At 46.3% G+C, this 16,832-nt stretch overlaps 1 protein-coding gene across 1 annotated transcript in view; it reads left to right on the forward strand.

The window, feature by feature from the left end:
* The window catches only part of LOC128701037 (protein Wnt-5b-like), a 72,764-nt gene that overhangs the window by 31,929 nt on the left and 24,003 nt on the right, over positions 1–16,832 (forward strand). Inside the window, exon 4 of the mRNA XM_070079865.1 lies at positions 12,921–13,032. Coding sequence (XP_069935966.1) covers positions 12,921–13,032 — 112 coding nt within the window. The remainder of the gene's footprint in view (positions 1–12,920; positions 13,033–16,832) is intronic.

Raw genomic sequence — 16,832 nt, forward strand, 5'->3', positions numbered from 1 at the left:
TGACAGTGTCTTCCATTGCAGACACTGCAAAGCTCCAGGCAGACATCAACCAAATCTTTCAGTGGGCTGCAGAAAACAATATGAAGTTCAACGATGAGAAATTTCAATTACTCAGATATGGTAAACATGAGGAAATTAAATCTTCATCAGAGTACAAAACAAATTCTGGCCACAAAATAGAGCGAAACACCAACGTCAAAGACCTGGGAGTGATCATGTCGGAGGATCTCACCTTCAAGGACCATAACATTGTATCAATCGCATCTGCTAGAAAAATGACAGGATGGATAATGAGAACCTTCAAAACTAGGGAGGCCAAGCCCATGATGACACTCTTCAGGTCACTTGTTCTATCTAGGCTGGAATATTGCTGCACACTAACAGCACCTTTCAAGGCAGGTGAAATTGCCGACCTAGAAAATGTACAGAGAACTTTCACGGCGCGCATAACGGAGATAAAACACCTCAATTATTGGGAGCGCTTGAGGTTCCTAAACCTGTATTCCCTGGAACGCAGGAGGGAGAGATACATGATTATATACACCTGGAAAATCCTAGAGGGACTAGTACCGAACTTGCACACGAAAATCACCCACTACGAAAGCAAAAGACTTGGCAGACGATGCACCATCCCCCCAATGAAAAGCAGGGGTGTCACTAGCACGTTAAGAGACCATACAATAAGTGTCAGGGGCCCGAGACTGTTCAACTGCCTCCCAGCACACATAAGGGGGATTACCAACAGACCCCTGGCAGTCTTCAAGCTGGCACTGGACAAGCACCTAAAGTCAGTTCCGGATCAGCCGGGCTGTGGCTCGTATGTTGGTTTGCGTGCAGCCAGCAGCAACAGCCTGGTTGATCAGGCTCTGATCCACCAGGAGGCCTGGTCTCAGACCGGGCCGCGGGGGCGTTGACCCCCGGAACTCTCTCCAGGTAAACTCCAGGTAAGCCTAAGTCTGGCCACTACAACATCAGTCAGTACTTGTAACCAAGCCTAAGTTTGGCCACTACAACATCAGTCAGTACTTGTAACCAAGCCTAAGTCTGGCCACTACAACATCAGTCAGTACTTGTAACCAAGCCTAAGTCTGGCCACTACAACATCAGTCAGTACTTGTAACCAAGCCTAAGTCTGGCCACTACAACATCAGTCAGTACTTGTAACCAAGCCTAAGTCTGGCCACTACAACATCAGTCAGTACTTGTAAGGCAAGCCTAAGTCTGGCCACTACAACATCAGTCAGTACTTGTAACCAAGCCTAAGCCTGGCCACTACAACATCAGTCAGTACTTGTAACCAAGCCTAAGCCTGGCCACTACAACATCAGTCAGTACTTGTAGCAAGCCTAAGTCTGGCCACTACAACATCAGTCAGTACTTGCAACCAAGCCTAAGTCTGGCCACTACAACATCAGTCAGTACTTGTAATCAAGCCTCAAGTCTGGCCACTACAACATCAGTCAGTACTTGTAACCAAGCCTAAGTCTGGTCACTACAAGCATCAGTCAGTACTTGTAACCAAGCCTACGTCTGGTCACTACAACATCAGTCAGTACTTGTAACCAAGCCTAAGTCTGGTCACTACAACATCAGTCAGTACTTGTAACCAAGCCTAAGTCTGGCCACTACAACATCAGTCAGTACTTGTAACCAAGCCTAAGTCTGGCCACTACAACATCAGTCAGTACTTGTAATCAAGCCTAAGTCTGGCCACTACAACATCAGTCAGTACTTGTAACCAAGCCTAAGCCTGGCCACTACAACATCAGTCAGTACCTGTAACCAAGCCTAAGTCTGGCCACTACAACATCAGTCAGTACTTGTAACCAAGCCTAAGTCTGGCTACTACAACATCAGTCAGTACTTGTAACCAAGCCTAAGTCTGACCACTACATCAGTCAGTACTTGTAACCAAGCCTAAGTCTGGCCACTACACATCGTAGTTCAGTGTAACCAAGCCTAAGTCTGGCCACTACATCAGTCAGTACTTGTAACCAAGCCTAAGTCTGGCCACTACAACATCAGTCAGTACTTGTAACCAAGCCTAAGTCTGGCCACTACAACATCAGGCAGTACTTGTAACCAAGCCTAAGCCTGGCCACTACAACATCAGTCAGTACTTGTAACAAAGCCTAAGTCTGGCCACTACAACATCAGTCAGTACTTGCAACCAAGCCTAAGTCTGGCCACTACAACATCAGTCAGTACTTGCAACCAAGCCTAAGTCTGGTTGGTCAGTCCCTCAGTCTGGAGAAGAGTTCAGTTCCATGGTCTGGAACAAGGTGGTCAGTCCCTCAGTCTGGAGAAGAGTTCAGCTCCATGGTCTGGAACAAGGTGGTCAGTCCCTCAGTCTGGAGAAGAGTTCAGCTCCATGGTCTGGAACAAGGTGGTCAGTCCCTCAGCCTGGAGAAGAGTTCAGTTCCATTGTCTGGAACAAGGTGGTCAGTCCCTCAGTCTGGAGAAGAGTTCAGTTCCATGGTCTGGAACAAGGTGGTCAGTCCCTCAGCCTAGAGAAGAGTTCAGTTCCATGGTCTGGAACAAGGTGGTCAGTCCCTCAGCCTGGAGAAGAGTTCAGCTCCATGGTCTGGAACAAGGTGGTCAGTCCCTCAGCCTGGAGAAGAGTTCAGTTCCATGGTCTGGAACAAGGTGGTCAGTCCCTCAGCCTGGAGAAGAGTTCAGCTCCATGGTCTGGAACAAGGTGGTCAGTCCCTCAGCCTGGAGAAGAGTTCAGCTCCATGGTCTGGAACAAGGTGGTCAGTCCCTCAGCCTGGAGAAGAGGTCAGCTTCATGGTCTGGAACAAGGTGGTCAGTCCCTCAGCCTGGAGAAGAGGTCAGCTTCATGGTCTGGAACAAGGTGGTCAGTCCCTCAGCCTGGAGAAGAGTTCAGCTCCATGGTCTGGAACAAGGTGGTCAGTCCCTCAGTCTGGAGAAGATTATTGTTCCATAGTCTGAAACAATGTGGAGTTGAAGTGACAGGATGGAGCCTTATATTCCACCAGGAAGTGAGATGTAGGCCACTAGTAGAGGTAAGAATGTAGACGTTGGGAGGTCAGGTCCCTCTCAACGACTACATTCTTACCTCTACTAGTGGCCTACATCTCACCACCTGGCAGTATATAAGGCTACATCCTGTCACTTCAACTCCATATTGTTTCAGACTATGGAACAATAATCTTCTCCAGACTGAGGGACTGACCACCTCAAAACTTCAAGGGTGATGGACTGATTACATCGTCTTCAAGTCTCTTCTGCTTCTATCAACTTTTCTGTACTCGACTGAAGAAGCCTACTGTGTAGGCGAAACGTTTCGAAATAAAGATACCTAACTGTTGCATATGTGTCTTACCTAACAACATAGACGAAAACTCACACTCACACGAGCTTTTAAATCTCTGCACAAAATTCAATTTAAACCAGCAAATAATAGAGCCTACTAGACTGGAGAATACACTAGACCTCATATTCACTAACAATGATGATCTGATAAGAAATGTCACCATATCAAAAACAATATACTCAGATCACAACATAATTGAGGTTCAGACATGTATGCGCGGAGCCCCAGACCGACATAATGAGACTAGTCACGAGGGAGCATTCAACAAATTCAACTTCAATAACAAAAACATAAAGTGGGACCAAGTAAACCAAGTCCTAACCGATATAAGCTGGGAAGATATACTAAGCAACACAGACCCCAACTTATGCCTAGAACAGATTAACTCGGTGGCACTCGATGTATGCACAAGGCTTATTCCTCTAAGAAAAAGGAGGAGTAGATGTAAAATAGAAAGAGACAGGCACTCCCTTTACAGGCGACGGAAAAGAATAACAGAGCGGCTAAAAGAGGTCAATATATCTGAAATGAGTAGGGAGACACTGGTCAGAGAAATAGCAAGCATCGAACTTAAGCTAAAAGAATCCTTTATGAGTCAGGAATCGCGGGAAGAACTAAAAGCCATAAATGAAATCGAAAGAAACCCAAAGTATTTCTTCTCCTATGCCAAATCAAAATCGAGAACAACGTCCAGTATTGGGCCCCTACTTAAACAAGATGGGTCCTACACAGATGACAGCAAGGAAATGAGTGAGCTACTCAAGTCCCAATATGACTCAGTTTTAAGCAAGCCGCTAACCAGACTGAATTTTTTATGAGAGAGCCACAAAATTTGGTTAACACAAGCCTATCTGATGTTGTTAGGTAAGACACATATGCAACAGTTAGACATCTTTATTCCGAAACGTTTCGCCTACACAGTAGGCTTCTTCAGTCGAATACAGAAAGTAGGCAGGAGCAGTAGAGATGTGAAGACGATGTAATCAGTCCATCACCCTTAAAGTCGTAGAATTTGAGGTTGTCAGTCCCTCGGCCTGGAGAAGTTCAGTTCCATAGTCAGGAACTATCTGAAGATCAAGCGACAGTGCGGAGGCTTAGATACTGTCGGAAGGAGAGGTGCAGGGTAGTAGTAGTAGTAGTAGTAGTAGTGAGAGGCAACTGAGAGGTCATGTCCCTCTCAGATCCAACCCTTCTCACTTGAAAAGCTTGTCCAAGGTGTTTTCTGTACCAAGATGCCACGTGTTGCAGTGTCTGACAAGACACTGCAACACGTGGCATCTTGGTACAGAAAACACCTTGGACAAGCTTTTCAAGTGAGAAGGGTTGGATCTGAGAGGGACAAGACCTCTCAGTTGCCTCTCACTACTACTACTACTACTACTACTACCCTGCACCTCTCCTTCCGACAGTATCTAAGCCTCCGCACTGTCGCTTGATCTTCAGATAGTTCCTGACTATGGAACTGAACTTCTCCAGGCCGAGGGACTGACAACCTCAAATTCTACGACTTTAAGGGTGATGGACTGATTACATCGTCTTCACATCTCTACTGCTCCTGCCTACTTTCTGTATTCGACTGAAGAAGCCTACTGTGTAGGCGAAACGTTTCGGAATAAAGATGTCTAACTGTTGCATATGTGTCTTACCTAACAACCTGTCGGTATTGTATACCATTTTGATGTTCTATCTGATGTTATCCTGACACCAGATGACTTCGAACAGGCGATAAATGACATGGCCATGCACTCTGCCCCAGGGCCAGACTCATGGAACTCCGTGTTCATCAAGAACTGCAAGAAGCCCCTATCACGAGCCTTTTCCATCCTATGGAGAGGGAGCATGGACACGGGGGTCGTCCCACAGTTACTAAAAACAACAGACATAGCCCCACTCCACAAAGGGGGCAGTAAAGCAACAGCAAAGAACTACAGACCGATAGCACTAACATCCCATATCATAAAAATCTTTGAAAGGGTCCTAAGAAGCAAGATCACCACGCATCTAGAAACCCATCAGTTACACAACCCAGGGCAACATGGGTTTAGAACAGGTCGCTCCTGTCTGTCTCAACTATTGGATCACTACGACAAGGTCCTAAATGCACTAGAAGACAAAAAGAATGCAGATGTAATATATACAGACTTTGCAAAAGCCTTCGACAAGTGTGACCATGGCGTAATAGCGCACAAAATGCGTGCTAAAGGAATAACAGGAAAAGTCGGTCGATGGATCTATAATTTCCTCACTAACAGAACACAGAGAGTAGTCGTCAACAGAGTAAAGTCCGAGGCAGCTACGGTGAAAAGCTCTGTTCCACAAGGCACAGTACTCACTCCCATCTTGTTCCTCATCCTCATATCCAACACAGACAAGGATGTCAGCCACAGCACCATGTCTTCCTTTGCAGATGACACCTGAATCTGCATGACAGTGTCTTCCATTGCAGACACTGCAAGGCTCCAGGCAGACATCAACCAAATCTTTCAGTGGGCTGCAGAAAACAATATGAAGTTCAACGATGAGAAATTTCAATTACTCAGATATGGCAAACACGAGGAAATTAAATCTTCATCAGAGTACAAAACAAATTCTGGCCACAAAATAGAGCGAAACACCAACGTCAAAGACCTGGGAGTGATCATGTTGGAGGATCTCACCTTCAAGGACCATAACATTGTATCAATCGCATCTGCTAGAAAAATGACATGATGGATAATGAGAACCTTCAAAACTAGGGAGGCCAAGCCCATGATGACACTCTTCAGGTCACTTGTTCTATCTAGGCTGGAATATTGCTGCACACTAACAGCACCTTTCAAGGCAGGTGAAATTGCTGACCTAGAAAATGTACAGAGAACCTTCACGGCGCGCATAACGGAGATAAAACACCTCAATTACTGGGAGCGCTTGAGGTTCCTAAACCTGTATTCCCTGGAACGCAGGAGGGAGAGATACATGATTATATACACCTGGAAAATCCTAGAGGGACTAGTACCGAACTTGCACACGAGAATCACTCACTACGAAAGCAAAAGACTTGGCAGACGATGCAACATCCCCCCAATGAAAAGCAGGGGTGTCACTAGCACGTTAAGAGACCATACAATAAGTGTCAGGGGCCCGAGACTGTTCAACTGCCTCCCAGCATACATAAGGGGGATTACCAACAGAGCCCTGGCAGTCTTCAAGCTGGCACTGGACAAGCACCTAAAGTCGGTTCCTGACCAGCCGGGCTGTGGCTCGTACGTTGGTTTGCGTGCAGCCAACAGTAACAGCCTGGTTGATCAGGCTCTGATCCACCAGGAGGCCTGGTCACAGACCGGGCCGCGGGGGCGTTGACCCCCGGAACTCTCTCCAGGTAAACTCCAGGTAACAGACTACAGTGATCTTCACCAACACCAAGACTGAGGGACTGTTTACCTCGTCGTTTGTACAGACTTCTACAGTCTTCATGATCCTTGTATTGTATTGATAAATCCACAGGTGAGTTAAACGTCTACATGAAAGATGTCCGGATGTTGCACCTGTGTCTGATTCTTTGCAAATCCAGACGTGGAAGCAGGTCATGACTACAGGTTAGACACACACAGGTGGAAGCAGGTCATGACTACAGGTTAGACACACACAGGAGGAAGCAGGTCATGACTACAGGTTAGACACACACAGGTGGAAGCAGGTTGTGACTACAGGTTAGACACACACAGGTGGAAGCAGGTCATGACTACAGGTTAGACACACACAGGTGGAAGCAGGTCATGACTACAGGTTAGACACACACAGGTGGAAGCAGGTCATGACTACAGGTTAGACACACACAGGTGGAAGCAGGTCATGAGTACAGGTTAGACACACACAGGTGGAAGCAGGTCATGACTACAGGTTAGACACACACAGGTGGAAGCAGGTCATGACTACTGGTTAGACACACACAGGTGGAAGCAGGTCATGACTACAGGTTAGACACACACAGGTGGAAGCAGGTCATGACTACAGGTTAGACACACACAGGTGGAAGCAGGTCATGACTACAGGTTAGACACACACAGGTGGAAGCAGGTCATGACTACAGGTTAGACACACACACACACACAAGTGGAAGCAGGTCATGACTACACGTTAGACACACACAGGTGGAAGCAGGTCATGACTACAGGTTAGACACACACACACAGGTGGAAGCAGGTCATGACTACAGGTTAGACACACACAGGTGGAAGCAGGTCATGACTACAGGTTAGACACACACAGGTGGAAGCAGGTCATGACTACAGGTTAGACACACAGGTGGAAGCAGGTCATGACTACAGGTTAGACACACACACACACACAAGTGGAAGCAGGTCATGACTACACGTTAGACACACACAGGTGGAAGCAGGTCATGACTACAGGTTAGACACACACAGGTAGAAGCAGGTCATGACTACAGGTTAGACACACACAGGTGGAAGCAGGTCATGACTACAGGTTAGACACACACAGGTGGAAGCAGGTCATGACTACAGGTTAGACACACACAGGTGGAAGCAGGTCATGACTACAGGTTAGACACACACAGGTGGAAGCAGGTCATGACTACAGGTTAGACACACACAGGTGGAAGCAGGTCATGACTACAGGTTAGACACACACAGGTGGAAGCAGGTCATGACTACAGGTTAGACACACACAGGTGGAAGCAGGTCATGACTACAGGTTAGACACACACAGGTGGAAGCAGGTCATGACTACAGGTTAGACACACACAGGTGGAAGCAGGTCATGACTACAGGTTAGACACACACAGGTGGAAGCAGGTCATGACTACAGGTTAGACACACACAGGTGGAAGCAGGTCATGACTACAGGTTAGACACACACAGGTGGAAGCAGGTCATGACTACAGGTTAGACACACACAGGTGGAAGCAGGTCATGACTACAGGTTAGACACACACAGGTGGAAGCAGGTCATGACTACAGGTTAGACACACACAGGTGGAAGCAGGTCATGACTACAGGTTAGACACACACAGGTGGAAGCAGGTCATGACTACAGGTTAGACACACACAGGTGGAAGCAGGTCATGACTACAGGTTAGACACACACAGGTGGAAGCAGGTCATGACTACAGGTTAGACACACACACACACACAAGTGGAAGCAGGTCATGACTACACGTTAGACACACACAGGTGGAAGCAGGTCATGACTACAGGTTAGACACACACACACAGGTGGAAGCAGGTCATGACTACAGGTTAGACACACACAGGTGGAAGCAGGTCATGACTACAGGTTAGACACACACAGGTGGAAGCAGGTCAGACTACAGGTTAGACACACAGGTGGAAGCAGGTCATGACTACAGGTTAGACACACACACACACACAAGTGGAAGCAGGTCATGACTACACGTTAGACACACACAGGTGGAAGCAGGTCATGACTACAGGTTAGACACACACAGGTAGAAGCAGGTCATGACTACAGGTTAGACACACACAGGTGGAAGCAGGTCATGACTACAGGTTAGACACACACAGGTGGAAGCAGGTCATGACTACAAGACACACACAGGTGGAAGCAGGTTGTGACTACAGGTTAGACACACACAGGTGGAACAGGTCATGACTACAGGTTAGACACACACAGGCGGAAGCAATGACTACAGGTTAGACACACACAGGTGGAAGCAGGTCATGACTACAGGTTAGACACACACAGGTGGAAGCAGGTCATGACTACAGGTTAGACACACACAGGTGGAAGCAGGTCATGACTACAGGTTAGACACACACAGGTGGAAGCAGGTCATGACTACAGGTTAGACACACACAGGTGGAAGCAGGTCATGACTACAGGTTAGACACACACAGGTGGAAGCAGGTATGACTACAGGTTAGACACACACAGGTGGAAGCAGGTCATGACTACAGGTTAGACACACACAGGTGGAAGGAGGTCATGACTACAGGTTAGACACACACAGGTGGAAGCAGGTCATGACTACAGGTTAGACACACACAGGTGGAAGCAGGTCATGACTACAGGTTAGACACACACAGGTGGAAGCAGGTCATGACTACAGGTTAGACACACACAGGTGGAAGCAGGTCATGACTACAGGTTAGACACACACAGGTGGAAGCAGGTCATGACTAAAGGTTAGACACACACACACACACAAGTGGAAGCAGGTCATGACTACACGTTAGACACACACAGGTGGAAGCAGGTCATGACTACAGGTTAGACACACACACACAGGTGGAAGCAGGTCATGACTACAGGTTAGACACACACAGGTGGAAGCAGGTCATGACTACAGGTTAGACACACACAGGTGGAAGCAGGTCATGACTACAGGTTAGACACACACAGGTGGAAGCAGGTCATGACTACAGGTTAGACACACATACACACACAAATGGAAGCAGGTCATGACTACACGTTAGACACACACAGGTGGAAGCAGGTCATGACTACAGGTTAGACACACACAGGTAGAAGCAGGTCATGACTACAGGTTAGACACACACAGGTGGAAGCAGGTCATGACTACAGGTTAGACACACACAGGTGGAAGCAGGTCATGACTACAGGTTAGACACACACAGGTGGAAGCAGGTCATGACTAAAGGTTAGACACACACAGGTGGAAGCAGGTCATGACTACAGGTTAGACACACACAGGTGGAAGCAGGTCATGACTACAGGTTAGACACACACAGGTGGAAGCAGGTCATGACTACAGGTTAGACACACACAGGTGGAAGCAGGTCATGACTACAGGTCATGACCTGATATGTTCCACTTGTCCAGTTTATCGACCTGTTCTTCTCCCAGCCATTCATCTTCCTTCTTAAGTGGTATTCAGTGATTCTCTTAAGTGGTATTCAGTGATTCTCTTAAGTGGTATTCAGTGATTCTCTTAAGTGGTATTCAGTGATTCTCTTAAGTGGTATTCAGTGATTCTCTTAAGTGGTATTCAGTAATTCTTTTAAGTGGTATTCAGTGATTCTCTTAAGTGGTATTCAGTGATTCTTTTAAGTGGTATTCAGTGATTCTTTTAAGTGGTATTCAGTGATTCTCTTAAGTGGTATTCAGTGATTCTTTTAAGTGGTATTCAGTGATTCTCTTAAGTGGTATTCAGTGATTCTCTTAAGTGGTATTTAGTGATTCTTTTAAGTGGTATTCAGTGATTCTCTTAAGTGGTATTCAGTAATTCTTTTAAGTGGTATTCAGTAATTCTTTTAAGTGGTATTCAGTGATTCTCTTAAGTGGTATTCAGTGATTCTTTTAAGTGGTATTCAGTAATTCTTTTAAGTGGTATTCAGTGATTCTCTTAAGTGGTATTCAGTAATTCTTTTAAGTGGTATTCAGTAATTCTTTTAAGTGGTATTCAGTAATTCTTTTAAGTGGTATTCAGTGATTCTCTTAAGTGGTATTCAGTGATTCTCTTAAGTGGTATTCAGTGATTCTCTTAAGTGGTATCCAGTAATTCTTTTAAGTGGTATTCAGTGATTCTCTTAAGTGGTATCCAGTAATTCTTTTAAGTGGTATTCAGTGATTCTCTTAAGTGGTGTTCAGTGATTCTCTTAAGTGGTGTTTAACGAGAGTTTTAAGTCGTGTTTAAAGAGTGTTTACGTGGTGTTTTAAGTATTTGTAAGTATTTTTAAGTGGCGTTTAACGAGTATTTAAGTGGTGTTTAGCGAGTGTCTTTAGTGGTGCTTAACGAGTGCTTTATGTGGTGTTTAACGAGTTTTTTAATTAGCGTTTAACGAGTGTTTTAAGTGGTGTTTAACGAGTGTTTTCAGTGGTGCTTAACGAGTGTTTAAAGTGGTGTTTAATAAGAGTTTTAAGTGGTGTTTAACGAGTGTTTTCAGTGGTGCTTAACGAGTGTTTAAAGTGGTGTTTAATAAGAGTTTTAAGTGGTGTTTAACGAGTGTTTTCAGTGGTGCTTAACGAGTGTTTAAAGTGGTGTTTAATAAGAGTTTTAAGTGGTGTTTAACGAGTGTTTTAAGTTTAGTTTAACGAGTGTTTTAAGTGGTGTTTAACGAGTGTTTTAAGTGGTGTTTAACGAGTGTTTCAATTGGTGTTCAACGAGTGTTTTAAGTTGTGTTCAACGAATGTTTTATGTGATGTTTAACGAGTGTTTTGAGTGGTGTTTAACGAGTGTTTTAAGTGATGTTTAACGAGTAGTTTAAATGGTCAACGAGTGTTTCAAGTGGTGTTTAACGAGTGTTTTAAGTGGTGTTTAACGAGTGTTTTAAGTGGTGTTTAACGAACGTTTTAATTGGTATTTAACGAGTGTTTTAAGTGGTGTTTAACGAGTACTTTAAATGGTCAACGAGTGTTTTAAGTGGTGTTTAACGAGAGTTTTAAGTTGTGTTTAACGAATGTTTAAGTGGTGTTTAACGAGTGTTTTAAGTGGTGTTTAACGAGTGTTTTAAGTGGTGTTTAACGAGAGTTTTAAGTTGTGTTTAACGAGTGTTTTAAGTGGTGTTTAACGAGAGTTTTAAGTTGTGTTTAACGAGTGTTTTAAGTGGTGTTTAACGAGAGTTTTAAGTTGTGTTTAACGAGTGTTTTAAGTTGTGTTTAACGAGTGTTTTAAGTGGTGTTTAACGAGTGTTTTAAGTTTAGTTTAACGAGTGTTTTAAGTGGTGTTTAACGAGTGTTTTAAGTGGTGTTTAAAGAGTGTTTTAAGTGGTGTTTAACGAATGTTTTAAGTGGTGTTTAACGAGTGTTTTAAGTGGTGTTTAACGAGTGTTTTAAGTGGTGTTTAACGAGTGTTTTAAGTGGTGTTTAACGAGTGTTTTAAGTTGTGTTTAACGAATGTTTTAAGTGGTGTTTAACGAGTGCTTTAAGTGGTGTTCAACGAGTGTTTTAAGTTGTGTTTAACGAGTGTTTTAAGTGGTGTTTAACGAGTGTTTTAAGTTGTGTTTAACGAGTGTTTTAAGTGGTGTTTAACGAGTGTTTTAAGTTGTGTTTAACGAGTGTTTTAAGTTGTGTTTAACGAGTGTTTTAAGTGGTGTTCAACGAGTGTTTTAAGTGGTGTTCAACGAGTGTTTTAAGTTGTGTTTAACGAGTGTTTTAAGTGGTGTTTAACGAGTGTTTTAAGTTGTGTTTAACGAGTGTTTTAAGTGGTGTTCAACGAGTGTTTTAAGTGGTGTTCAACGAGTGTTTTAAGTTGTGTTTAACGAGTGTTTTAAGTGGTGTTCAACGAGTGTTTTAAGTGGTGTTCAACGAGTGTTTTAAGTGGTGTTTAACGAGTGTTTTAAGTGGTGTTCAACGAGTGTTTTAAGTGGTGTTCAACGAGTGTTTTAAGTGGTGTTCAACGAGTGTTTTAAGTGGTGTTCAACGAGTGTTTTAAGTGGTGTTCAACGAGTGTTTTAAGTGGTGTTTAACGAGTGCTTTAAGTGGTGTTCAACGAGTGTTTTAAGTAGTGTTTAACGAGTGTTTTAAGTGGTGTTTAACGAGTGTTTTAAGTTGTGTTTAACGAGTGTTTTAAGTGGTGTTTAACGAGTGTTTTAAGTGGTGTTTAACGAGTGTTTTAAGTGGTGTTTAACGAGTGTTTTAAGTAGTGTTCAACGTGTTACAGGTTCACTCAGGGTTTCGTTGATGTTCGTGAACGTGAGAGGAATTATAAACGAGGTTCAATGAAGCAGGGAAGACAACTGATGAACCTTCATAATAACGAAGCTGGCAGGAGGGTGAGTATCCCCCAGCTGTCTTAGGTATCCCCCAGCTGTCTTAGGTATCCCCCAGCTGTCTTAGGTATCCCCCAGCTGTCTTAGGTATCCCCCAGCTGTCTTAGGTATCCCCCAGCTGTCTTAGGTATCCCCCAGCTGTCTTAGGTATCCCCCAGCTGTCTTAGGTATCCCTCCAGCTGTCTTAGGTATCCCTCCAGCTGTCTTAGGTATCCCTCCAGCTGTCTTAGGTATCCATCCAGCTGTCTTAGGTATCCATCCAGCTGTCTTAGGTATCCCCCAGCTGTCTTAGGTATCCCCCAGCTGTCTTAGGTATCCCCCAGCTGTCTTAGGTATCCCCCAGCTGTCTTAGGTATCCCTCCAGCTGTCTTAGGTATCCCTCCAGCTGTCTTAGGTATCCCCCAGCTGTCTTAGGTATCCCCCAGCTGTCTTAGGTATCCCCCAGCTGTCTTAGGTATCCCCCAGCTGTCTTAGGTATCCCTCCAGCTGTCTTAGGTATCCCTCCAGCTGTCTTAGGTATCCCTCCAGCTGTCTTAGGTATCCCCAGCTGTCTTAGGTATCCCCCAGCTGCCTTAGGTATCCTTCCAACTGTCTTAGGTATTCCACAGCTGTCTTAGGTATCCCTCCAGCTGTCTTAGGTATCCCCTCAGCTGTCTTAGGTATCCCCTAGCTGTCTTAGGTATCCCCCAACTGTCTTAGGTATCCCCCAGCAGTCTTAGGTATCCCTCCTGCTGTCTTAGGTATCCCCAGCTGTCTTAGGTAGCCCCCAGCTGTCTTAGGTATCCCCCAGCTATCTTAGGTATCCCACAGCTGTCTTAGGTAACCCTCCAGCTGTCTTAGGCATCCCTCCAGCTGTCTTAGGTATCCCTCCAGCTGTCTTAGGTATCCCCAGCTGTCTTAGGTATCCCCCAGCTGCCTTAGGTATCCTTCCAACTGTCTTAGGTATTCCACAGCTGTCTTAGGTATCCCTCCAGCTGTCTTAGGTATCCCCTCAGCTGTCTTAGGTATCCCCTAGCTGTCTTAGGTATCCCCCAACTGTCTTAGGTATCCCCCAGCAGTCTTAGGTATCCCTCCTGCTGTCTTAGGTATCCCCAGCTGTCTTAGGTAGCCCCCAGCTGTCTTAGGTATCCCCCAGCTATCTTAGGTATCCCACAGCTGTCTTAGGTAACCCTCCAGCTGTCTTAGGTATCCCCAGCTGTCTTAGGTATCCCCCAGCTGTCTGAGGTAGCCCCCCAGCTGTCTTAGGTATCCCCCAGCTATCTTAGGTGTCCCCCAGCTGTCTTAGGTAATCCTCCAGCTGTCTTAGGTATCCCCCATCTGTCTTAGGTATCCCCCATCTGTCTTAGGTAGCCCGCCAGCTGTCTTAGGTATCCCCCAGCTATCTTAGGTGTCCCCCAGCTGTCTTAGGTATTCCTCCAGCTGTCTTAGGTATCCCCCATCTGTCTTACGTATCCCCAGCTGTCTTAGGTATCCCCCAGCTGTCTTAGGCATCCCCCAGCCGTCTTAGGTATCCCCGAGCTGTCTTAGATATCCCTCCAATTGTCTTAGGTATCCCCCAGCTGTCTTAGGTATCCCCCAGCTGTCTTAGGTATCCCTATGCTGCCTTAGGTATCCCCAGCTGTCTTAGGTAATCCTCCAGCTGTCTTAGGTATCCCCCATCTGTCTTACGTATCCCCCAGCTGTCTTGGGTATCCCCCAGCTGTCTTAGGCATCCCCCAGCCGTCTTAGGTATCCCCGAGCTGTCTTAGGTATCCCTCCAATTGTCTTAGGTATCCCCCAGCTGTCTTAGGTATCCCCCAGCTGTCTTAGGTATCCCTCTGCTGCCTTAGGTATCCCCAGCTGTCTTAGGTATCCCCCAGCTGTCTTAGGTATCCCCCAGCTGTCTTAGGTATCCCTCAGCAGTCTTAGGTATCCCCCAGCAGTCTTAGGTATCCCCCAGCTGTCTTAGGTATAGCCCAGCTGTCTTAAGTATCCCCCAGCTGTATTAAGTATCCCCCAGCTGTCTTAAGTATCCCCAAGCTGTCTTAGCTATCCCCCAGCTGTCTTAGGTATCCCCAGCTGTCTTTGGTATCCCCCAGCTGTCTTAAGTATCCCCAAGCTGTCTTAGTTATCCCCCAGCTGTCTTAGGTATCCTTCAGCTGTCTTAGGTATCCCCCAGCCGTCTTACGTATCCCCCAGCTGTCTTAGGTATCCCCAACGGTGTTAGGTATCCCCCAGCTGTCTTAGGCATCCCCAGCTGTCTTATTTATCCCCCAGCTGTCTTAGGTATCCCCCAGTTGTCTTAGGTATCCCCCTGCTGTCTTAGGTATCCTCTCAGCTGTCTTAGGTATCCCCAGCAGACTTAGGTGTCCCTCAGCTGTCTTAGGTATCCCCCAGCAGTCTTAGGTTTCCCCCAGCTGTCTGTCTTAGGTAGCCCCCCAGCAGTCTTATGTATCCCCCAGGTGTCTTATGTATCCCCCAGCTGTCTTAGGTACCCCCAGTTGTCTTAGGTATACCTCCAACTGTCTTAGGTATACCTCCAACTGTCTTAGGTATACCTCCAACTGTCTTAGCTATCCCTCCAGCTGTCTTAGGTGCACCCCCAGCTGTCTTAGGTATCCCCCAGCTGTCTTAGGCATCCCTCAGCTGTCTTAGCCGTCTTAGCTATCCCCGAGCTGTCTTAGGTATCCCTCCAATTGTCTTAGGTATCCCCCAGCTGTCTTAGGTATCCTCCAGCTGTCTTAGGTATCCCTCTGCTGCCTTAGGTATCCCCAGCTGTCTTAGGTATCCCCCAGCTGTCTTAGGTATCCCCCAGCTGTCTTAGGTATCCCTCAGCAGTCTTAGGTATCCCCCAGCAGTCTTAGGTATCCCCCAGCTGTCTTAGGTATCCCCCAGCTGTCTTAGGTATAGCCCAGCTGTCTTAAGTATCCCCCAGCTGTGTTAGCTGTATTAGCTGTGTTAGTATCCCCCAGCTGTCTTATCTTAAGTATCCCCCAGCTGTCTTAGCTGTCTTATCCCCCAGCTGTCTTAGGTATCCCCAGCTGTCTCTTGGTATCCCCCAGCTGTCTTAAGCTGTCTTATCCCCCAGCTGTCTTAGTTATCCCCCAGCTGTCTTAGGTATCCTTCAGCTGTCTTAGGTATCCCCCAGCTGTCTTACGTATCCCCCAGCTGTCTTAGGTATCCCCAACTGTGTTAGGTATCCCCCAGCTGTCTTAGGCATCCCCAGCTGTCTTATTTATCCCCAGCTGTCTTAGGTATCCCCCAGCTGTCTTAGGTATCCCCAGCAGACTTAGGTGTCCCTCAGCTGTCTTAGGTATCCCCCAGCAGTCTTAGGTTTCCCCCAGCTGTCTTAGGTATCAGCAAGCTGTCATAGGTATCCCCCAGCAGTCTTAGGTATCCCCACAGCTGTCTTAGGAATCCCCCAGCAGTCTTAGGTATCCCCCAGCTGTCTTGGGTATCTTCCAGCAGTCTTAAGTATCCCCCAGGTGTCTTATGTATCCCCAGCTGTCTTAGGTACCCCCAGCTGTCTTAGGTATACCTCCAACTGTCTTAGGTATACCTCCAACTGTCTTAGGTATCCCTCCAGCTGTCTTAGGTGCACCCCCAGCTGTCTTAGGTATCCCTCCAGCTGTGTTGAGTATCCTCCAGCTCTCTTAGGCATCCCTCAGCTGTCTTAGTTATCACCAGCTGTCTTACGTATCCCCCAGCTGTCTTAGGTATCCCCCTGCTGTCTTAGGTATCCCTCAGCTGTGTTAGGTATCCCTCAGCTGTCTTAGTTATCACCAGCTGTCTTACGTATCCCCCAGCTGTCTTAGGTATCCCCC

Source organism: Cherax quadricarinatus, unplaced genomic scaffold, assembly GCF_038502225.1.
Source record: "Cherax quadricarinatus isolate ZL_2023a unplaced genomic scaffold, ASM3850222v1 Contig30, whole genome shotgun sequence".
In the NCBI taxonomy this organism is placed as follows: domain Eukaryota; kingdom Metazoa; phylum Arthropoda; class Malacostraca; order Decapoda; family Parastacidae; genus Cherax; species Cherax quadricarinatus.